General features: G+C 41.2%; 2 protein-coding genes across 6 annotated transcripts in view; one reads left to right on the forward strand and one right to left on the reverse strand.

The window, feature by feature from the left end:
- scfd2 (sec1 family domain containing 2) overlaps positions 1-20125 on the reverse strand; it is a 76145-nt gene extending 56020 nt beyond the window's left edge. The window contains exons 1-4 of the mRNA XM_063891623.1: positions 19206-20125; positions 18572-18740; positions 10633-10760; positions 5185-5360 (exon numbers count right to left, since the gene is read on the reverse strand). Of these exons, the coding sequence (XP_063747693.1) occupies positions 5185-5360; positions 10633-10760; positions 18572-18740; positions 19206-20019 (1287 nt within the window). The 5' untranslated portion in view covers positions 20020-20125. The remainder of the gene's footprint in view (positions 1-5184; positions 5361-10632; positions 10761-18571; positions 18741-19205) is intronic.
- A 660-nt stretch (positions 20126-20785) lies between these two features.
- Positions 20786-24982, forward strand: part of fip1l1a (FIP1 like 1a (S. cerevisiae)) — a 35165-nt gene continuing 30968 nt past the window's right edge. For 3 of the 5 annotated variants that reach the window (XM_063891155.1, XM_063891153.1, XM_063891157.1), the window contains exons 1-7: positions 20786-20896; positions 21345-21449; positions 21634-21697; positions 23973-24037; positions 24381-24488; positions 24592-24698; positions 24872-24945. In XM_063891155.1, the coding sequence (XP_063747225.1) occupies positions 21380-21449; positions 21634-21697; positions 23973-24037; positions 24381-24488; positions 24592-24698; positions 24872-24945 (488 nt within the window). In that variant the 5' untranslated portion in view covers positions 20786-20896; positions 21345-21379. Of the gene's footprint in view, positions 21450-21633; positions 21698-23972; positions 24038-24351; positions 24489-24591; positions 24699-24871; positions 24946-24982 lie in introns of those variants that run through there. The other 2 variants (XM_063891154.1, XM_063891156.1) reach the window with 2 other exon arrangements.

The raw sequence follows: 24982 nt of genomic DNA on the forward strand, positions 1-24982 counted from the left end.
ACTAGAAGAGAAACTGTTTAGAGGATCAAAGCCTCAGTGGCCCTTCTTACTCTCTCAGCTTTAACATTCTGAAAGCAGTAGCTTTATAATTCTACAGCTATTAGCACCAAAGCAATTCCTATAAAGTTTCAGTTCAGTGGGCTGAGATATAGATTTAGTAGAAAGATGCTTAGTAGAACATTTAAAATGCAGCACATGCAAATTACTATTGAGCTAAGGAAGTGGAGCCACTAAAGTTTAATATGAGGCAACTTGATTGAGTCTCCTTGTGTTCCTCAGTTTTCCATGGGAGACAGATTGAGCACAATCATAGCCAGCAGGATGGCGAGGCGATTAGGGATAAGTAATGCAGAGAGTGGAGCAAGCCAAGCACCTATCTGTCTGAGAGAAGAGAGGTAATGATAACAGGAAGTGAGATGAGTTAGTCTTGCCCTATGGCCTGCCAGCCCATCACCTCTGTTAAAAAGGTCCCTCTCTATAAACAGGCCTCTCTCTGCCTATTAAACAGATAGTACATTAGGCCTGAGCTGTGCAGAACAATGTAAACACAGCCGTCTCAGGGTACTAGCACTGAGAACGAGGGGGGGTACGACATCAGATGGGGGCTATTACTGGGTCTTCCTGGGAGTGAACTCCATCCCTGTTCCTCTCTCCCACTGTAATCCTCCCCAACTAAACACAGGAAGGAAGGGATAGGTAAATAACTTCTGATACGGCCCACTATCTTCCAGCAAGTTTCAGAACGCAGTGGTGTTGACTTTGAGCTCAATAGTTCATGTTGTACGTGTACGTGTGTGTGTGTGTGTGTGTGTGTGTGTGTGTGTGTGTGTGTGTGTGTGTGTGTGTGTGTGTGTGTGTGTGTGTGTGTGTGTGTGTGTGTGTGTGTGTGTGTGTGTGTGTGTGTGTAACACTGCAGCATTTGTTTGGAGAACACATAACAGTGATATAGCATGCCATATTTACAAGGGAAGCATGGTTTTGAGAAAAGGGATTGCGATAGGACAAAGAAACCACTTGGTCAACCGGAGTTGATCATGAACCTCCTGTGGCTCATTCTGTGAGAAGATCTGTTTGCTCCAGGGTTGAGAGGGTTTCGGAGCAGACACTCTGGGGCAGTAAGAGGGCAGAGTGAGGTACTAAAGGTGGATGGATGGGGAGACGGTCAGACCAGGTCAGTCCGAATGTGGGGCTGTTAAACAGTGGGGAACTGGAGAAGGTCAGTACTGGACATCATAGAGCAGTGCCCCGGAGTCATTCACACCCCTTTGTTACAATCTCGAGCAACACACAGTAACACCCCCTCACCACCACCCCTCACTGGGGGCTGCAGGAACACAGCAGAAATGGACAATAAAGGGAATGTCTGGGATGTGGGGACGGGCTCCATACCCCGGGGAAAGACCAATTACAGGCTTAAAGCCCCCTGTCTGTCTGTGGCATGCAGCTCAGATAAGATGAAAGTTACTTGGGACCAATATCAACATTTTTTCTTCTGTCACCATAAGAAATGATACAGTCCAGATGTTACATATATGACTGCCTGCCTTCTGTCAGAAAACAACTTTTAATTGTCAGACTACTGGCAGACTGCAGACCTGCGAGTCTGAGCATCTACAGGTCAGTGTATGTCCTGGAGGGGTCAAGGGATTGAGGTGAAGGGTCATGAGTCTTTGGTCAGCACACCCTGATCACTGTACTGCTGCAGATAATGGAATATGTGGGTCACCAGGCTCCAACCTGGCTATATAGCTAATCTCTCACTACAAAATTGAGAGAGAGACAAAGCAACTCAGCACGACAAAGCCTGAAAAAAGATTTAACTTGAAGATCCAATCAGAATAGATAGATAGAGATAGAGAGATAGAGAATAGTCTTAAACCCAAAAAGAGAACACCAACACTTGCAGCAGCATGATGTTTCACCAATTATGGAGCAATCACAGTTGGAAAGAGGTGTAATTTCACCTGAGGTTGATAGTTCTCACTCTTTTTCTTGTGTCAAAAAACACAGTTCCTTTCCTGGGATGATTACACGATGAGAACTGATATTCCTCTTGGGCCAACTCTTACACTATGCGTTACAAGAGCTAAAACCAATGAGTGAGCAGTGTAAGCTTATTGCAGATATATCAGTATTTGAAACCATAGGGAAAGGATGAGTCCTTAGTGCAACAGCATGGTTCTAACCCGGGCCGTTTGCTTCATGTCTTCCTATCTCCGGCTATTTCTCTACATCTGACCAATATACAGTGTATTTTTCAAGCTCCCAGACAACTCTCTTTTCCCAGACAGACCTCAAGAGTCTAGCATGTTTCGAACTACAATGTTGACATCTAGACAAGGAACCCAAATCAACATGATAAGTAATTTGGATATTAGCTGTGTCAATCCTTGTTACTAAGTAGACCCACAAAGACCTCTAATTGGTTGTCCTGGTAACTACCTTTTCATATGCTGATAGATGTTGACATTTCAGAAATTAATCATTTGGATCTTGTGTTTGTAAGAATGATTGCTAATGTCATTGTAGCCTACATATTGAGCATTTTACAGCTTCTGTAAAAGAATGTCAAGGGAGTTAGGTTCATAGCTTGTTTTTAAACTTAGATATAAACAGTCTTTCAGACTTAAAAACAAACACAAAGCAGAGACAGAGATAAGGACCAGGCAGGCAGTATGAGTGACTCATAGGAGCCGGGACATACGGCTGTGCTGTGACCAGTAATAACTCGGAGCTTGAATGTTTGCAGAGTCCTGCCCTTATAATCCCAGCAGAGTAGAGCAACAGGCCTGGGTGAGAGAGGTTAGCCCCTCTCCACTGCACCGCTGTCATCGCTACTATGTTCAGTGATGTGACAGACTAATGAACAGTAGACTGCACAGCACACCCAAAGACAATACTAGCCTTAAAAAGTAATTGCTGTAACTAAGTCAGCTCTCTCTGGGAGGGATGTACAGTAGTAGTGTACATGTTTAGTTTGGTGAGGTCGAGGCTCTGGCGGTCCGATGATGGGAAGGTAGTGTGCCTGTGATGTTCTGGGAAGTGGTGAAAGAGTGAGTCTGTTGAGTTTTGCTTTGGCTGCAGACGTCTAGCATACACATTCTGTAACTGCGGGCTGGAGTTGGACCAAGCCTGCTCAATCTGACCCATTCAGACCCAAACCAAGTTACATGCCAGACAGCCGGGGCAGCAGGGAGGGGTAAAGGTGCGAGCAGGGTGGCAGTGCCAGCCAAGAAGATATCTGACCATCTCTCATAAATAAAATTCCTATATTGAGGAGGTAATCTGTAAATTCAGTATAAACAACATGTATCACACTTACCACATTACCTATCATTTCAAGCTTCTTAACCACAGCTGTTTCCCTATCTTACAAATCTCACAGCTGCAAGACCCTCACATGTATATCTCCTTCATGTAAAGGCCACCATTAAAAATTATGCAAAATCACAGTTCATATTCAAGCTTTACCCCATGAGCAATTTGATGGGGTTTTTTTAGGTCTCAAAGCAGCAATTGCACAGTATTATTATATTATGCAGACAAAGTATAGGCATAACTATTTGGAAAAGTAAAAACTGGGCTGGTCCCTGAACTGAATGGCCCTTTGCCTCAGTTAAGCCACTTCAAGGCGCTGCGGCACCACAGTCTTGACCTGAATGAACTCACACTGTCCACCAGCGATGGAGCGACCAGCTTTGCCCAGTACTATCCACAGCAGCCCTCACACACTCAGGCAGAGCAAACACGGCCCAACCGCCAGGCAGAGCTGAAAGGCATTTCATCCCACCATTTTTGTAATGTAATTAACTTCTCTCTGTCTATGTTGAGCCAGAGAAAAAAAAAACTCACATGGAAATTAAATAAACAGAGGGGGCACAGAGGACACACTACTCATTTCCCTTAATACCTCAATAAAACTCAGGGACGTTTTGATTGCAAACAGCAACTCTCACATCGCGCTCAAGGCTTGATTGTGAGATTTGATTTTTGAAGAATTTCATTTTGAACCCACGCCAGGTGCTCTTTATCTATCCTGATGCTAAATACAACAACGGTCTGTTATTTACTTAGTCATCATCAGTTTAACAGGACCCAGTTCCTAAAACCTGGTGGTTATGAGACTGAAACTACAAAACAGTGCTGAGAATGTTGTGCTTTGAATTATCCAGGTATAGCAGATAACCATAGGGTGGTGAGTGGATCAAAGTGCGGTCATGAAGTAAATGGATACTGGGACTATAAGCCCTAAAGTCTTCTTCCTTTAGTTAATAAACCAGCGATGGCCCCAGCTGAGGACCACGGTTTATGAGGTTGTTTTGAAATTCCAATTTGGCATAGGCCACTGCTGCAAGCTTGTTTTACTTTTCCATGATTTAGTTTAATAAGTTCCTAAATACTTTGCTATTCAGCTGCTTGCTTTACAGCTTCAGGAATACAAAGCAACTAAATGAAAATAGCTAGGTAAGAGAAGGATAAAATCGGCTTTACCATTTATTATCTCACAGTGGAGGGTATGGCGCCATTCAGCTTGTTGCTCTGCTTCCCACAATATCAGTTGATCACTGCTATAGAGCTGAAGTGATGACTGGCTGGCTTTGCTTCTCATTTATTCCTACACTCTCCCCTTTGTCTCTCCATCAGGCTTTGCCCTCTGACCTTTCCACAGTCAAACACACATGTACATCCGCTGCTGTCCGCCTCCGTAAACTTGACCTCAGCCCTCACTAAACTAAAAGGCCTCAAAGCAACATGATGGAAAATCTGGCATTTTTGCTGTGTTTACTGGATCCAAATGTTTACCCTACAAACACAACTGACCTTGTTTATGAAGGAGAGGAATCTGCGTTTTTTCCTGTCCCTGTCAGTTTAACAGAACATTCTGGCCACCATCTAGCAAACCACAAGCAGCCACTTACCTGCTGAGCGTCGGTAATAAAATATTTACCCGAAGGGAAAGATTCAAAAGAATAATTACCAAGGTGTACAAATTGCCATCATATGTGCTGCTCTTCTATTACACTCAGTTAGTGTTAAGGATAGATGTTAAAAATGTGTTTGCAATCTTCCAGTTATGTGATCCACAAATTGTTTGCATCTGTGCAATCCATTTTTGACTTTTTATTTACTTTTTATTGCCTATAACTCATATGGATAACAGTTTTGTGTTAGATGAGTACAGACCTGCAGCAGCAGCCTCTCAAAGGCCAGGCAGGCATCCCAGCGGGGCAGGCTGGGGTGGCGGAGTGTCTGGGCCGTGGCCAGGCCCAGCTGGAGCACCCCGCAGTGACTCTCTAGCGCCCCCCAACTACTCTTGAACAGCTGCATGTAGGAGCACAGCTGCTCGGGGGTCACACGGCCTGAGAGGAGGGGAGAAGGTACTGTTAATATCTATGGAGCCATCACAGGTATAAATTGATAATTCAGAATCCCAACACTGTACACAGGTCTTTTCTGTGCCATCCGTTCAAAACAATTACAAAACTATACGGTTAACGGGCCCACACAATGGACACACACACACTGACTCACACACAATTATTCATCCTGATGGGAAGAGCGGAGAGGGAAATCAGAACAAATAGACAACCTTTTCCCAAGCATAACAACCTTTTTAAGAACTATCATACACTCAGCGTAGGGCAGAGGGGAATGACTGATACTAAACCAGACAATAATATTATCTTAATGATCAAAAACTGTGAAAAGAAGAGCTGTGCAGAATTTTATGAAGCTGTGCAGATCGAATATTATCTACGTGTGCAAGCTTCAGGTAGAGTGGGATGTGTTCATGAGTCACAGTATATGACTAAACATTATTGTGTAAGTCTCCATATATCAGAGGTGCAGGAACTCTGATAAGAGTCCCTGGGAGCCCATCTTGTGTATGACTAATAATTGTAAATCTGAGTTTATCTGTGAACATGAACAGTCAGCTATAAAGACTGGACTCCTCACAGAGTTTAGGACCCGGTGTCTCCCCGTCTCTCTGCCGCCTCTCTCACAAAGATTCACAGAGACACAGGAAGAGCTGACTAAAGGGTGTAAAGTCTAGGAGGGGGGTGCACAGGGTGGCCTGGAGGTACGAGAGGCTGTGTTAGGAGCTGGGATTGAGAGGGGGCACACATTAACTCCCCATAAAGCCTACTTCTTCATGTTGATGTTCTGAACCAGCACCAGATGTGGGAGTATTTCCTGTTGGACTACATGGCCAATGTTTTCTTTAGCGGGGCCAAACACATGACTAGAAGAGAAACAGACAGGCAGGATAAGAAGAATTGAGCAGAAATATCAAGAACAGTAAAGAGTTTGGGGTCTCGCAACACATTTTTTAGCTTTATAAAAATAGAAGACAAAATCTTCGGATGTGAAATATTTTCAGGAAGACATTTTGGAAAGAATAATCCAGCGAAGCTAGTTACAATAAGCTGATAAGTAAACCAAACAGCAGAACAGTAGATTTCTGAAAAGTTTGGAAGCAAACTTTCCAAACTGAAGTGAAAAATGTAGTGCGTTGTGTGGCACTTACTGTACTTGCAATACAGAAGGAGTTTCTACAAAAGGGAAATAGCTTTCTCACTGAAATAAAAGTATTTTTAAAGAATGAGTTCCAGACATACACCCAGACATATTCCAAATCCTGAAAAGCTCTATTGTGAACATATCCAGCCATAAAACCCTGGCAGTTTAACCAAGGTTCTCTAAGCTTGATGTGCCAACCATAATTCAGCACAGAACCAGGAAATACATCCAATGCCAAGGCCAAGCATAATTTCACCCAAGAACAGGCAAAGAATGGCACACTGTAGGCCAAATATATTCAGGCTTTACAGCTTGGCTAGATCACACAAAATAAGAAGACAAGAACGCCACACAAAAGCCTGTTATCCATTACACAATCAAACAGCCCTGCAGAGCCTGAGCTCTTATCTATGTCACTAAACGTCCTTCTAAACAGTTATGTGATTCCTCAGGCATCTTGTTGCCAGATGCAAACTATATCTCTGGGAGATGATCTGTCAGCTGAGCTGTGGTTTTATACTGGGGTGTTTCTGGAGGAATAGTAGTACTGGAAACACTCTTATTTTCAGCTTCAAATAAATGAGACTGCAGCAGTAAAAACACACTGTTCTTGTGCTTTGAACACAGTTTTCCTTATTAACTTTATTTCAGTTGTTAAGTCATTATTGGGATATTTATACACAAAAAGCCTGTTGTTTTTTTAAAAGTCATTTCAATGCATTGAAATATACACATTTAACATGTGGTGTGTGACAAGTTTTATTGATACAGTTAATGTTAAACTGTGGTCAAGTGTCCTGTACAGTATATGACATGCTTCTAATATAGTGTTCAGTTGAATGAATAGTGTGGGCAAGAAAGATTTAGTTATTCCAATCAGTATGTCTTGTTCACCAGCAACTTATTCCCAAAGGTTTTCAGGTTCCAAGTTGCTGTTTGAATACAACCTAAGATTACAGAGGAAACCTGCACCTTAAGGCCATTTCACTGTTCCTCTGGGTGCACTTATTGCAGTACCGGCCATAAAACAAATCACATCTTTAAGTCAAATGCTCTAAACTGCTGGAGCTCCTATCCATTTCAGCCTGATGTGCAGAAGTGGCAATTGAGGTTGGGCCACGATCAAAGTCCTGAACAATGCAAAAAAGGGCAGGGGCCAACCGTGATTTAGTCCTGTGACTGGAAGATGACTTGCATTCTGGGTGCACAGGGTTACTCAGAGGCTAAGTGATGTCTGATGGTGGCTGGTCTCAGCAACTGGACAGCCTCATAAGTAATTCTACATGGATAGGGGACACAGGAAGGCTGACACACATTTATGTATGCACTTTAAGATGGGAAAAGTCCTGGGGCTTCTTTTTGTGGGTGTATGTGGAGGCCCCTTTCAAGACTCTACTGTACCGTACAGGAGTGAGGAGCACAGGTTACAACAGGGCAGCTTCACCGCCAAATTTCTCACACCTTCCTTAGTGTCTGTGTCATAGCAACATATTTTATGCTTTCTCTTATGTTCAAAATGTATGTAAGTGTTTTCTGGATTGAAGTATCTCTTGGAAAAAAGTCATGTAGTGGTGACCAAATTCAAAACAGTACTTTTTCTCAAGTAAATAGACTATTGTTGATCACAAATAAAATATTACCTTCTTGGAGTATTCTGATTGAATGCATACAGTTGTTCAGACATGTTTAAAAAATAAAAAATACTTGAGTTCAGCACTATGTGGCATACTGTAACTATGTACATGATGACTAAAATGCATTTAACAATGCTATAATGGGTCTGTTGATTAAAATCCTCCACCAAAATAAATGTCCATTGATTTTGATCTATGATGATATTTGCTTTCATTTGCCTGTAGAGAGTTGAGATTAAATAGTTAACACCCTAATATATGCTTTGATTGTTCAAATTAAATTAAATGTTAGTGTCTTTGTAATTAAGAAATAGGGGAGATGATACTGTAAAACATGAATATTAATCTGAAACCATATCTCACAGCTTGAGTCTTGGTCCTCTCTGCTGTTGAAAGAGAAGACTGCGCCACAGGGAGAACGGCGCTGTCAACACATCTCATTTACACTGCAGTATCAGTGCACACAATATATACACAAACCGTATAACCTTGTGACGCACACATATGAATGCATACATACACAACAGAGATGAATAGATAAACGCACGTTCACAGACGATGAAACCAAAGCTGTCTAACTAATTCCCTGCTAAGAGCAAAAACACCCAATATAAACACTGGACCCAGCACAACCACACAATTATCTACACACATATCCACACACAGCAAGGGAATTTCATCATCTTATTGTGCTATGAGAGACCTGACGGGTCATACTCAGGCTCTGAGAAATTGATTATTTTCGCTGTCGCTCTCTGGATGATCTTATCCTGATAAGATGAAAAGAAGCCAAGTTGAGTCTGTGTGTGTGTGTGTGTGTGTGTGTGTGTGTGTGTGTGTGTGTGTGTGTGTGTGTGTGTGTGTGTGTGTGTGTGTGTGTGTGTGTGTGTGTGTGTGTGTGTGTGTGTGTGTGTGTGAGAATGCAGGGCCTGCGGTATCCCAACACTATTTTCTTCATGATGTGCATAAAACCCACCGGAGTGATAATGTGCTCCGGTGAGAGTGGAAAATTCTACTCTCCTACAGAGTGAGTGGGCACTGAGAGAGCAGATAGGCATTAATGCTAAGCGTTCTGGGTTTAGCCTGCTCTCACATGAGCAGAGCATGATGGATTGAGAACTCCGCTGGTGGTGCTGGTGGTGGGCAGGATGGGAACTGTGTGTGGGTGTGATTGGAGCTTAGGGGGCTTCATGGAGTCTGGTCCTCTGCCAGCGGGGTATAAGGGTTCAGTGTGTGAGGAGTTTGACAGGGCACCTTCTCCCCCTGCCTGTCTCTTACTCTCTCTCTCAGGAAAGACATTAAGTCAACAGACTGTCAGTCAGCAGGCGGCAGCAGCTTTAATGTCAGTCAGCAGGCAGCACCTTCTTCATACTTTCTTGCTTTTCCTGTCACTCCTGATCTCTTTATTATTTCAATTATGCACGTTCATCTAGCGTTGTTCTGCATTTGACTAAATCCACAATGTAGCAGGCGTCTAGGTTGAAAAGAACTGATGTTTTGCACAAATGTGTGAAAACAAACCACAATGTGTGTGCAGATGCTTGGCAAAGTGTGTGTGTGTGTGTGTGTGTGTGTGTGTGTGTGTGTGTGTGTGTGTGTGTGTGTGTGTGTGTGTGTGTGTGTGTGTGTGTGTGTGTGTGTGTGTGTGTGTGTGTGACCTCCAACATATTACAACCTGCTTGTTACGAGAGACGAGACCTTCTTTACCTCACAGATTATAGGCGCTGAGGGACCACACGGCCCCTCCCTTTTAACCCCCCCTGTTCCTGCCAGATGCTAACCTGCACATTAGCCCTGCATATGTGTGTGTGTGTGTGTGTGTGTGTGTGTGTGTGTGTGTGTGTGTGTGTGTGTGTGTGTGTGTGTGTGTGTGTGTGTGTGTGTGTGTGTTTGGGTACATGTGTGTTTTTGTGTAGTTTCAACCATTACCTATTTGTGTCAGAGTGCAGCATAAAGGTAAGTGTGCATAAGGACACTGTCCTTTACATGTAATGACTTTATGTTTGCGTGCCAACACATATTTATATCCCTCGCCTGAGCCCCCTTTGCTTCATTAACAAACAACAAAAGTTCCAAAAGCAGCGTGTGTTAGGGAGCATGTGAGTGTGTGTGTGTGTGTGTGTGTGTGTGTGTGTGTGTGTGTGTGTGTGTGTGTGTGTGTGTGTGTGTGTGTGTGTGTGTGTGTGTGTGTGTGTGTGTGTGTGTGTGTGTGTGTGTGTGTGTGTGTGTCATAGAGCCAACATGTGGTTCAGATTTCCTCTGTGGCCACATGGGCAAACACACGGCAAGTCAGAGCAGTTGGATCTCAGTAGGGAGCGCTATGGAGCTGCTCCAAAACACTACAGACACACGTTCCTCTAACAATACGTTGTTATGATTTATGTACATACATTTTATTTATTTTTCTTCTCATATGTGTATGTGTTGTATTTGATGAAACAAGAACTGTTGTTTGTTTTACTCCACAGTTTCTTACCCATGCTCATCTTGATGGGCAGCTTCTCTTTGCTGGCTGTTTCCACTAGTTGCCGACGGACCTCCATCACCCCCTCTTTATGTTTATTGGTCAGCATGGCCTCCCATAGAGTCTGCACTGCTGGTGACCTGGTTGGAAAAACAGCCAAACAGATCATTTAGTCATGAGGAGAGAAAAAAACAGTTTGGTAAAAAATGAACAGTATTAACAAGCTGAGCAACTGCTGCTGCTCGTGCTGTTTGCTCAGAACAGGCAGGACTCAGAGTATAAAAACAAAAGGGACAACACGGACGTGATTGAGTGCTCGTCTCAATGATAGAGCGCATGCTGGTCGGGGAGTGACGACTCCCCTATGGGACCCCTCACAGGAAAAAACTGAAATTAGCAGAGGGAACATCGGGAATGTTTTCAATCCACCTTAAAAGTCTGTGTGCCAACATTCCTCTGGACCGATCAGTGCTGTCCTTACATCAGTGGCAGAGCAACAGACTCTGGAGACCAAGGCTCCTCTTGATACCATCTCAGTCCCTCGTCTCATTATCCGCTAGGTTATGAAACACACTGATCCACATCTCTAATGGGAAACTGAGGACAAGGCATGTGTGTAAGTCTACTACCATCTGTAAGGAGCAGTGGAAACAGCTTCAAGTCATTCCGTGAAAGAAACAGAGTGTCCTGTGGATTAGTTTCCTAGAGAGTCACAATTTCTCTTATTTCTCTTAACGTGTTCTGTATAAAACACATTCGAGTCTGCTCTCAGATGTCTTGCAAAAAGGCAGTGACACATTGCTGGCTGGATAAAAGGGCATCACAGGCTCACATCTATGTCTTTGATTTTGACAGCAAGACTGACAAGAACACATTATCTTTTCTCAGGAGTGACCAGAAACTGTAACCGATGGAGACAAAGAGAGAAACGAGGCTAAGGACACAGAGAAGGGAGGGGAGGACGGAGCTCGTTGACGAATCCACTCTGTTTTTCTTTTCTGTCTTTTTTACTTTTTTCTTCTCTCCCTACTTTTCTTCTTTCTTACTGCCATCTGTTTAATATCAGATGAAATCTGTTCCAGACCTTAGGCTGGGGGTAGATGGGGAAGAGAGGGGCTCACACTGGGAGGCCCGCCATATTCACACTAGAACCAGACACAAAGACCGGCAAACACGACTCAGAAAGGACAAAAGTCTAACGTAAAAACTGATACAGTGAAAACAGAGACAAATAAATCACGAAACCAGAAGGATAAATCAGGTTTTCAATTACAATCGTTTCAGTTTATTATACTGTGACTAAGACACAGATAACACGTTGTAGCTATTGGTCAACAGCTATGATATGGTTTCATTTCTGGAAAACACTTTTCATAATCCTTCAGAAAACACCTCCCCTGCTCTTGATGGAGTGTTAGAACTGCCAGGATTACGTAAATCGTGTAAGTCCTGCATACTTGTCATGCTTGAAATACCAATGGGGTGACCAGGCCGTACACATGCATCTGTATATGTTTGCACACAACACTGTGCATCCGTGTGTATATTTTTAACTGAGTGCTTTAGTCAAGTGCGGATGAAACATGGTTCCAATTTGGCTCAACCAGCCCCCCCACAGGGCCCACTCCCCTGACGCTTACCTTTGGCCATTTGGTCAGATGAAGGCGGGGGTGCAAGCTGGGCCGAGGGGTGAGGGGTGAGGTTTATACTGGCAGGGTGTGAGACAGGCTCAATAAGCAGCCAGGAACCTTGTTGAGTAACTTCTCTACTATGGAAGAGAGAGGGGGAGGGGATGCAGGCGCGTGTCGTTGGCCATCTGCAAACGTTAAGCGCAGTGTGGCTCTGTTTGTTGCAAAGGCTGCTCAGCTCTAGACTGAAGGGGGCAGCCTCGCTCTTGGGTTGTATAACCACAGTGAACATCCTCTCTGACTGACTTGGAAAGGCTGTTTGGTGAGTGAGGGGCTGTTAGTATCCCGATTAAATTCCACGAGATGTGTAATGAGTGTTAACCATTAAAATGCAGTTAAGCATCAAATACAGTTTTTTTCAGAAAGACGTGCATACTACGAGAAGAATGAACACGTAAGATCATTAAAGTGATGAAATACCCCTGACCGTGCCCAACAAATTAATGAGTGTGGGGGTGAGGAGGGGGATAGTATTCCTGGAAGAGGGTGATGCAGCAGAAAAGAATGGCTCAAACCGTTCTGACTCAGGATTTCTTAAATTGACTTCCCATCCTGTGGCCCCTTCCAAGATTTGGTTGAAAACGTCAGTGTTTATTTCCTTACTTTGACCTCACTCTCACAAACGAACAAGCGTGTACCGTAAGTACAGTATTAATAAAATGATTCAAAAGTGAATCATACATATGATTGATGAAGCCTCCTTGATAGGTGGCCACAAGGGTCAGTTCACCCTAATAAAAACACATGTTCTCACTTAGCTCTAGTAGTGTCTCGCTTTATCCTTTTCAATAACCACTTTTGAGATACAGTGTGTCTCTGAGAAACCTTGGAGAACAATTGTAATGTAGTAATCAAAATGAGAAAACCTATATTAGTCCAAATGACAGCGTTTGATGGGAATACAATGGACAGGCTACTTTTATTGTTTCTGTAAAGGCCAATTTGTGTTAAAATGTTTGAGTATTTCTCTCAACATCACACAATACACAAAATGTAATTGCATCATATTGCGTTGATGGTAGAAATCTTGGATAAAAGGTATCATAAAATCTCTACAAATAAATATCTGCAGAGCTAGAAACCACAGAGTTAAATATAAAAAATAAAAGATCTGGTTGCCTATAGCACCATACTACATAAGCTGTCACTTTGACAGCTGAGAAATGATATTAAAGCTCATAAATATTTGTGTGTTTGTGTATGCGTGTGTGTACTTTCAAACAGGTCAATAGGTATGTAACAGGTCCTACCTAACAGGATTGTGCAAGGTCAGCTGCAATCCCTCAGTGAGTTAATTTATGAAGTGTGTTTAATGGGGCAAAACACACTGTCGGTTTCCTGTAAACATCCTCATGTACATGTGAGGGAGAGAGAGGTGGACTAAAACCAGACCTGGCCTTGAGTGTCTGTGTGTCCTGGCAAGAGGGGACAAATGACCCAGCAGATTTAGAGGCAAAGAAGGCGAGAGGAGTTCTGCAGGAAGTGAGGAGAGGAAGGGAGAGACATACTAAAACACACCAATGCAGAAGTACCAGGGGCACTTCCTGGCCTTTCCCATTCAGTGATAACTCCATATATAGTTTTCTATAAAATAGTAGAGAAATACATTGTTGTTAACACTCTCAAAAGGCAACTTGTATGTGTTAATATAAAACAAATCTTATAGCAGGAGCAGGAATGTTTCCATGAATTAACATTACAGGTGTGTTAATCACAGTTTATGTATGTATGATTGACACAGAAACGGTATGCACAATTAGAGAAAAAGCTTGGAAAAAAACTCCAATCAACATTTGTTTCGAAATTTGTTATGTGGGTTGTATTTGTAAAAACGTAGGGACAAAATAAAATATAAAAATGTGAAAACCTTTCTTATATTGCAATGTAGACATAATGTTAAAATGCTGAAGAATGTGAGAAAATGAAGGGAGATGTTTGAGGGTAATGCAGGAGTTTCTTTCTCCCCTCATGTTTCTTGACTAGTTTACCATTTCAAATGAGAGCCAACAGTAGGGGCTCTTTGAAGGAGCGGGACTGGAGAATTTAAAGTATCATCTTCGGGGGGTGTTTTGTTATCCAACTGAATAAATGCATGCACACTCTTTCCCAAAGAGAAAGTGTGATCTGCAGTGTATATCAAATTACAGAATGGAAGAAGGCATACAAGACAGAATAGGTTATGTTATCTCAGTCTTGATGGGAACATGGAGTACAAGTTGTTCAGGTGAAAATAATCTACTTGATTGATGTACTGAGGGTTTCAGGATGAGATACGTTCTACACCCGGGGAGGAAGAAGAATTCCGCAGCAGAAGAAACAGAGACATCTGAAATGGGCCAGGGGACATGTCAGCTCACTGAATCCTAAGATATGGCTGCATCTCCTATAAATAACTATAGAAGTTTGAAAGATATAAGATCTTTTTTTTTTATCTCAGTCAGAGTTATCATTGACCTTTAGGGTAGTCTTCATGAAATCAGGGTGATAAGTTCTAAGATGAAAGCAGTTAAACTGTGTTGCTTTCCCACAGGCGCATTTGATCCAGAGGGAAAATGGTTCCCTTTGTTTGAAATTGTGACTGTTTCAGTCAGCTATTGGCTCTCACTTAAGTGTGGAAGGCTGCAATTTCCATCAAGTGCAAAGTTTTATTCTAGAAGAAAAAACTATTTTCTGTTGGCATGACGACCTGAGCTGACTAACATTTATTATTAGATGTAGTTTCAACTATGGTGAGAGTTAAAACACAGAAAGCAGTGACAGTTAGAATTAAGTTTTCTTCAAGATACAATGTAAGAAGCCTATTGTTGGGCCAGAATCAATATCCTGTGTGCTAGACAAAGTGTTAAAACAAACATTATATTCCTCAATGCATTCTCAACAGGCGGGCCTGTAGGGGAGCTCTAATGATATTGTAAGTGATGATGGAGTACAGTTGTTTTTTAGCCTATACCTAATTTAATGGCATTTAAGTACATCACACCAAAACAAAATGTAGCCTATAAGGAGCCACCATAGAGTGAATATGTTTTTTTTGTTCTTGGTAGGGTAATCCAGGGTTGGCTGTCCTCAGCTGTCTGTCATCTGCTCTCTCCTCTCCACACTCTACTATCTCTGCTGCTTTTGTTTCTTTTCCCCATACAGTGTGAACTCAGAGTGCATGGCTTTTTATTCAGGCTCATTTTTCCCAGCCGGGACAGAAATAGGTGTTTTCCCTCCTTCCTGGTGGTACCCATGCATGATGTGCTGGGCAGAATTGAAGAGATGGCAGCCTCGCTGTGTTTTCTTATGGCAGGGTGCGGTCGGTTACTCAGGCTGGCTCAAGCTTAGCAGCTCCTGAGGCAGACCTAGAGCACCTTGGCCACCCGTACTGGGTTCTGCCCACAGGCACACACTCCCACCACAGGATCAAGGTCGAAGGCGACCAGATGACGGGGGTGCAGGGTTCAGTCTGAGACTGAAGGAAACTTGGTGCCCTGTGCCAGTGGAGTTCACATGTCTTCCTCAAGATCACAAGAGCTGTTCAGCCAAGCACAGCAAATTACACAGACTCGGCTCGAAGGTACCTGACCACAAACACACATATACACAAAACAACCCTCCTACTGCCACTTTCACTCAACATCCTTCTATATACAGCTAACTGTTCTTCCTGGCACTATTTAATAGCGGGGGAAGAATGCCATAGTAAAAGAATGGTGAAACAAAATACCAGCGCAGGCAAAATGTCTGTGAATAAACACCCACACAAAGTATACTTTTTCTCAGGCTTAATACCTGGAACCACAGAGTAAAAGTCAGGTTGTAGGATAAGGAAAATTCACGCCAGGTTATGAAAGACAATACGACAGTAATTGCAAAGTAAGTGTGGGGTCTTGCCAGGATAGCTGGAAGCAACAACCACCCACCGAATGTTTAAGACAGGGCAATCTATATAAATATCCTGGAATTACTGAGGGACATATCATACAAAAGGTCCAAATTAAGTCCACACCTATTATTTAAAGGCTTGAAAGGGTCTACACAACTAAACCAATCAAAACACACAATGGTCTGAACTAAAAATAGCTCAACAAATCATAGGTATATAAACATTAAGTAGGAGAGAACGTATTGTATAGACAAGGAAACCACAAAGAGCCAGCAAGGTCTGCTGCTTTGCACACTTCATATCATGCAAAGAAAACTATTTATTTGAGAAATATGTGCTTTCGTATTTTTGATGGACTTAAGAGATTAATGCTTAAGAGCAGTACACCTCTTAAAACATGCATTTGTACAGCCCTGAACATATTAGAGAGATTGACTTAAACTCTAGCTGTGGTGAGCTGTGCTCCTGAAGGCAGTCAAATAAAGTGGGAACTCTAGGCTTCATTCTTGCAGTGCCAAGGCAGCTGTTCAATCTCCTAAACATCTGTGATAAGGCTCAACTGGGCCACCTGCTCGGAGATAGCACTGATGCAATAATGCCCCCGCTGATCTGGCTGTCCCTGATCATCACATACTCCTCACAAACACAGCTCCTGCCGTATTACTTATTATTTTAAGCTACATATCTTCTTTTGTCTATTTGCTTTCTAGCATCTGCTAGCAGTTGTATACAATATCTGAATCGGTTATCTAAACATTGTGAAATTTGGTCTTTGGCTGACACTCTGTGGGAAGATCTGAAAAAAGAATTGTAAACATTGCCGCAAACATTACCTCAACGTCTGCACAGCCACTGATCCCAACCTCTTATCCATCATCATACTAAAACCTTTGTGATAGGTTGGCAATGTCAGAGAGTAAGCTTGCTGCTGCAGCCTTAACCATGCATAACAAATATCATCCACAGAGACAACTCAGCTGTGTTTGTGCAACCAAGACACTTAACTACAGTGACTTGAGACATGCATATTTGTGTGTATTGTAGGGATCTAGGTTCACGTGCCTTATAACTGAGCCCTGCGTCCGAGGGTGGGAGCAAACTGCCCCTGCTGTGCTCACATTATATGCTACAGTCCAAACTGTCTAAATAGTGCTGACTAGCAACATGTAAGACTGGTTCCATTACAACAAAACCTCCCACCTAGTTGAGAATGGTCCCGGCTGCATTGAGTGTGTATGTAAGCTTGCGTATGAACTCAATTCAGCCAGACATACGGCATGACAGCTCAAGCCACAAAACTCTTCTTCTAAGTCAAATTCTTTTCCTCCTGCAACCACATCAAGGGGGCAAAGCGGGAGTGGAACACATGATGTAGGACTAATCCCTGCCATGTACAACAGCCTCACCGCAGGAGCTGAACACGTGCATCTGCACAGTCAAGAAAAGAGGCAAGCTCCACTGAACCACAGGCACCTAATGCAGGTCATGTGCCACTCAAGTCACTCAGTGGGGAATGGCTTTGGCTAGTGGATGTGTGTTTGGTCAGGTGGGGAAAGTATGTCAAAATGTTTATTGTGGTCGTGTCAGTGTTAGGGATGGGGATGGGTTCTTCATTCGACCTAAAAGATTAAGCGATTAAATCAGGATTTAGATTTGAAATGCTATGTTACCCATCTCTATTCAGATGACCTCCATTCACTCATAGACATTTAACCATTACACAAACAGAAAGAGACAACTGTTCAACCTGAAGATGTGGGTGTTATCTGGAGATTAGTTAAACAGCAAATGCCAAATCAGGCTGGCAGGTTCAAAACTTGGAACTAATTGTCGTTCTTTTTTTCAAACTTGAATCTATGGTTTACCAAATGCACACCTGTAGCTGAAAATACAACACCACAGTTAATGAGAGTGTGAGGGATTGAGTGCTCCCCTAAAGGAAATCACAGGTGTGCTCCAACTTTACTAGGGTAAAAATTAGGGCCATAGGTAAGAAGTAACATAGACTGTATAAAATCATAACATATTGATCAACCCTACTGGCGGTCTGTAGTATAGGTCACAAATCCAAGGAAGGAGTCTGTCTTAAATTAAGTGTACATGATACAATCATACATTTATTTTTAGAGATATACTGTAATGGTAAGATGTTTTGCGTACAGCTTTTCTAGCAAAACAGTGAAAGTACACTCCCTTTCCTTGTTCCGGCTCTTTAATTTATTTTAAATCATAGCTATAGAGAGATGGGATAAATGATCAACACCAATAAAAGTTATTTTCCATCAGTCAGTTGTATGTGATAATAACAGCTTTGTGTATTGACAGTACGGTAAAACACCATTTTACGAAATGTGTGATATTGCTATCAACAAACTACCATTAGAGAGCTACTTACTGGGTCTGTGCAAGACAGCCGGGGGCCAGGGTGGTCTGAGATAGAGGGGTTCGCTGCAGACTTGTGAGCTCCAGCATGTCCACCTGTACGTCTGTCACATGACCAGGTAAAGGTTTAAGCACACTTAGAATCTTCTCGACCAGGTTGTCGCCATGGTGACCAACAGCTCCTGAAAACAAAAGAACAACTAGGCCTATTCAGTATGTAGTGAGAGTGGTCAGTGACACATCATAACATTTGAGAAGCAAAAATTGTGCTTTTTACTTCACTACATGTAATTTAAAAATGAAATGACTTGCTCCTTTGCAGATTTATATGAATAACACCAATATCAGAATCAGGGTGTGATAACGTTAACAAAGTAGTTCAAATTAGTTCCACCTTTACCAGTGTCGACATTATAGTGATGTAAGATTATAATATACTTTGTTTTTCAAAAGTATTTAATACTATTACAAAATTCAAATGAACAGATTAGTTTAATGGCAGCAACATCTGAGTACTTATTTCAGCAAGGGGGCTTATTTGTGAGTATTTCTACACTGTGGTATTAACAGTTGTTAGCTATGTAAACATCAATATACTGTATGTAACCATGATACTGGTCACAGGACAATGTTATTGCATTTTTCACCTGTTATGTCCATTGTTCTGTCCACAAAAATGATGGAGGCTTTATTAGGGGCCACCTTCCTCCGGTTTTTTGCTTGAGGGTGATTGGCGAGTTCCCCTGCTATGATGCGGCTCATAGGACCCACAGCAAAGCTCTCTTCCCTGGTGCCTGTAGCTTCAAACACTGAATTTAATACCGAAGCCAGGGATTTGATTTCAAACTGCAGTTCAACAGGAAGAGAGTTCATGTCCACGTCGACCAAGCTTCCAAATCTCTTCTTCTCTGGACGCTTTGCATTTATTGCCTCCAGATCAGGAGGGAGCAGGGGAAACAAGTGTGCAAACATGGGTGTGAGGAGTAGCTGCTGGGACACCGGGGCAAACACTACAGGGACATGCATGACTTCTGCCGTGTAATTCATGTTGCCCATCCACTCGCACAGCTTTTCTTCAAACTGCTCAAACACAGGGCTCCCTTCCATTTCTGTGGTGACATTGTTGGCGAGCAGGTGCACGGAGTGAGCAACGGTGGTGATGACAACACAGTACTGGAAGTGACTGAGGGAGATGATGTCTTTAATGATCTCCACCGTAGTTCCCTTTAACAGAGTGCTCACTACAAACACAGCTTTCGGTTCGTTCACTGCGCAGGCTTCGAAGCTTGAAAACTGCTTTAGATTTCTGGCTCCAGCCTCTAGTAAGACGGCAGCACCTCCGCACCAGTGGAGAGCCTCTGCACACTTGTCATCCATAAAAACAACCGCTTTCTTTACCTTCGAAAGAACCCTCTCCCACATTTGGACCGGAAAGTGCGTATAGTCCTCCGTCGTAAGCATTTTTGCCAATTATCAATACCACAAATTCAAATACGCATCAGAAATGACAGCTAAAGTAGCTCCAACAACAAAACAAACACACGAGTCTCGTAAAGGTGACGTGGCAATTTCGCGTCGCAGAATAAAAACGTCACTAAAGCTCTGAGTCGTTGCTATGGCATCCAGCGAATGCTTCGCAAATGAAATGTTAATGACAAAGCTTGTGTAGCCAAAGCACGTTTATGAAGGACAATACATTAAAGGAAAAAAAATACAATGAATAACAATATTAGTTAAGGGAGTACAATAGAATAGAATAGAACAGAATAGAATAGAATGAAAAAAGTGGTTTAAATGACAAACAATTTCACCTAATTTACACAACCGTAAACTGGGGAAAATACAAGATACTTTCTATACACTGAAATAAGTTGAAAATACATTATAATATAGAGCTTTGGGTCTATAAATTACGACTTTATTTTTTTTTAAAAAGGGGTTGGTGATGTGGTAGGAAAAATATGTAAGTGTTGAGGAAAAAATGTCCTAGGCAAATTTGCCTTTGACATATTTTATCACTTTCTGCTCCCCTTGCTGAGCACAGGTTTGCGACCTTGGGGTGCTGCGCTCACTGTGTTTCGTCTCCTTATTCCTGCCTGATGGCCTCCACTGATAAGGCGTTTCAGTGATTTGTTATGTCTTGTCCTGCAGAACGTAGATTGTTGTATCAGAACCAGCTAAATACATGGGACTGACTGAGAGATTTTCAGAATTGGTTAGGCAAGCGTTTTCCCTTGTTGCTAGAGCAAATGTCTTTGTCAATTCTCTAGCTTTAACTTCAAATACATCATTGTGTCTCATTGTGTCTCGACTCCATGCTCCTGAAGTTTACATTACAGTAAGTACAAGATTAGTCTGTGTCCTAGATTACTGACTTCCTCTTTCGTTGTGGCATTGAGTGGCATATTTAGCAGACCACAATGCTATTCTTTCTTTTCTCCATTTCTGGTATAAATAATTGGGAAAGTGTAAAGTAAATCTACTGCTGCCTCATCAAAATGACAATATGGAAAAACTGCAATTTACTAGCAACGACATTTCAATGACTGGAATTAAATCAAAAGATCAACTACACTTATATATCCTTAAAACGTGTTGTCAAACGTCCAACATTTAAACCAGCTAATTGCAGTTGGTCAACATGATGCAAGACCTGTTGTGACGTGCGAGGCTGGATTCTCTCTTAATTGTGTCCATGGCAACTCTCTGTTTTTCTGCACTGTTTAGTGATCAAACATTGCCGTTTTCAAAGTGAACAACTTGTTGATGTTGTATTTTTAATTCAGGTGTTTATTTGATTAAATCTGTTCACATATCAAAAATGTATTCATCGGAGTTGGATTCCATCGACAGCACTGGCAGCGAAGACGAAGAGGGAAAGATATACCAATGTAAGGTTACGTTTACACTAAGGAACTGTTACTGCCGACACAAACAATATTTTGATTAACAAGAGCGAACGTGATGGATGGTCGTAAATGTGTATATGTGGACTGGTAAACCTACAAAAGTTTAAGTGTTAAATCATGCCACTCACTTTGACTTTAATGTGCCATGTGTTTGCGCGCGTTTCAGTGATTTATGACCTGATCCCCGAAAATGACAAGGAGGAAAAAGAAGACTTTCAAATCCTATGCAGGTGTGTGATGGAACTGTCTGATAAGCAGTGTATGCACAATGTATTTGGTCTACTGTTCTGTATAAGAAAGTATTCTAACTAATTAGATGTTTAGTATTTCCATGTACTGATCCTGTTTTACTTTTATTCAACTACATTATAGATGGAAAGGTACGTTTTTCTCCACTCTAATTGTTACTTTGCAGATTAATCATTTTACTTTTTTATGTCAGACCAATCTGAACATTTGGCTCAATATTAAAATTTTGTACATATTAATGCAAAACTGATTAGTGAGTACTATTAACTACTTTCTTAATATTTTAATGCCAGTAATTTTGTTGTTTTACTTTATTAATAATGATAATAAGTGTTATTTGTATAGCACTTTTCATGCACCAGGTGCAGCTCAGTCCTTTGACACATCACACAACTTTTTTTTTTATCACTCTCGGTAAAATAAAGGAAAACTAATAAAACAATAAAATATAAAAATGTAATAAATAAATAAAACAATTAAAATAAAACCCCAATAAGATAATAATAGTAATAATAATAATAATAATAACAAAATAATTAATAATAATAATGTCAACTTATTAAAAGACCAACTTAAAAGGGAATGTCGCTTATAAAAAGGTTCAATTAAAAAAAGAAGTCAAAACCTATAAAACAACAATCTAAAAAGAAAACAAATAATGAAGAATATAAGAGGTTTTTCAAATGGGGGTGTCTATAAAAAAACGCTAATTTAAAAAGATGTGAAACCTTAAACCCATGAACCTACATGTACTGACTCTTCACACTGATTGGTCAGAGGTCTAAAAAGAGAGACAGATTATAATAATTGAAACACTGTCTGTACCTATAGTGGTTTCTTCCTTCAACGATGAATACCTTTTAAAACACCCATTTTCTTCCGATAAGCATGCAGTATATTTTGTAATACAGAACATACTGACCTTACATTGAACTTAGATTAATAAAATAATCAAGAAGTTTAAACCACACAGGTTAGACAGGTCATTATTGACAGTTAGCTGAGTGAACTCTGCTGACGTGTTTTCCAATTAGAACCAACTGCATTACAGCAATGAAGCATTCGGTTATTATACACTTTTCACAGTACAATAATGACAGTGATCATTATAGTTGCACAACATTCGTGTGATGGCACCATGTCTGCTCCCAGAAATGTGCAGCCAGTCATGTGCAACATTAAGAAGTATTTTGATGCTCATTAAATCTGCTGCCAGGCCGGCAGTGTTTATTTGTGAGCTGGGAATGTGGATGTAAGCAATCACACAACTGGAGCACTGATGATATCTGTGGTCTGCATTCTTCAGCCTGTTTGCCTTAGTAAATGTAGCATAACCTTGCAATTACAGTACGTTTCTGTAACTTACAAAGCTTAAACAATAGTTTTGTCTTTGTGAGTTGAAAATTAAATTGAATGTGTAAGATATTCAAGGGATAACAATCTAGTGTCTTTGTTTTTGGTTCCCTTAAAGTTAGGACACTCTATGGTTAGAATGACCCAAGAACCAAGAACTCGAACCAAACTTTCTGGATAATAGTATCTTAAAAACTAATATAATATCAAGTCAATATTAGCGTTTTCCAACAGAACAATATCCATCTAAATATTGGTTTAAAGGTATGCCTCTTTCCAGGTGGATTCATTGGGCACTTAGTTGGTAACTGGTCTGAACTTTATTAGCATGCGTGAAACAGTCTAAAGATAAAATAGCTATATTCACCATAGAACATATCTCTAGCTCTCATTATAATCCATTTTGCACATTATTTTGTATTTCTTTCCCAGTGCCTGTCAAATAAACTGTGTTTTGATATGCAAGTGGATTTGATTATTATTTTCATCTGTTTCTTTTGTGTCATGGGGTAATTGGAAAGCTGTCCAAGATGATGAAGAAAGTGACAATGACAGTGCTGATGAATGCAGGGATTTCTGCAGCAATGCATATGAGAGTGTTACTGTTTACTTTCCATCTTCTGACAAAAGAATGTAACATTTGTCAGCCTTTTATTGCCTTTGATTGCCTTTGTTTTGCCTGTTGGGTATAATATGAATGAGCATCATTAGTCAGGAACCCACTTCTGTCAAAATGTAGCTTTGAGATATTTTCATAGTTTTTTTTGGGTATATTATTCTTGTGTGAGGAGGTGCCATTTCAAACTAGGTTATTAGCACTCAACCCAGACACAGTGTTTCTCAAGTTAATGTCAAGATGACAATGATATTCATGATGATAATGTGCTGGCACTTTGCTTTCAGCTCTGAGGACATACCTGTGCCTCTGAAAATTGATGCTGAAAGAAGCGTGCCATCACATACAGTTGGTAAGTACAGGTAGGTTTGAGGGATGGGTCTAAATACAAAAAAGCACAAAACAAAAAAGAAAATATCACAATTATTTCCAATTCAATAAGCAATCTAAGTCTCAATTCAATGTAGATGTTGAGACAGAGAATTTACTGTTCAGATGACTCAGGCAATATTTTTACTTAAATACTGTAGGTGAACTTCTCCCTAAAACTACATGCTCATTATTAGGTAACTCGCTTTACTAAGTTATTTTGGCTTCATTTCACATCAGCTCTCTTGACTTATTTCTTTTTTTGTGAAACAAAAAACATAACCCTATTTGTTTCAGAGAGTCGAACCCTGTCAAATGTTTTACAGCTTACAATGACACAAGGGGGCTATACATGGAGGAGTTTAACTATTTTGAGGAAATCCCAGCACAAAATGGAACTGAATCTCCAAGAGAAAAACCATGGAGGTCAGCTGGTAAGTAATGCTGTACTCTGAGCCTGTTATTCTTTTGACAATGTTACCTAACTTTTTGTACACTTTTTCATTCATTTGTTTGTTTGTTTGTTTTTTCTTTTAGGTGCTGACATCACAGATTACTTTAACTATGGTTTTGATGAAGAAATCTGGAACATGTACTGCAAGAAACAGGCACAGGTCCATGCAACTAATAGAAAACTATACCTGGTAAGACAAGATATTTTTAATTTAGTCAGTCATCTTCTTTTTTAAAGGGTTCATAAACTATTCACTTCATATAACACCATTTTGAATACTTTTACTCTTGGTTTGATTTGAAGTAGAAATGAATATCTGCAGAATATAGAAAAGCATTATGATATGTTTGTTGTTCCACCCAGGGCCAGAAGGGGCACACTAGACAAGAAGAAAAAGATTGTTCTGCTTATCCTTCCTCAGGTAGCCCAACTTCCAGGTTGGTAACATTTGTTTTACCTACTGTCTGTGTCTGT

The sequence above is a fragment of the Eleginops maclovinus genome, chromosome 9, assembly GCF_036324505.1.
Source record: "Eleginops maclovinus isolate JMC-PN-2008 ecotype Puerto Natales chromosome 9, JC_Emac_rtc_rv5, whole genome shotgun sequence".
Lineage (NCBI taxonomy): Eukaryota > Metazoa > Chordata > Actinopteri > Perciformes > Eleginopidae > Eleginops > Eleginops maclovinus.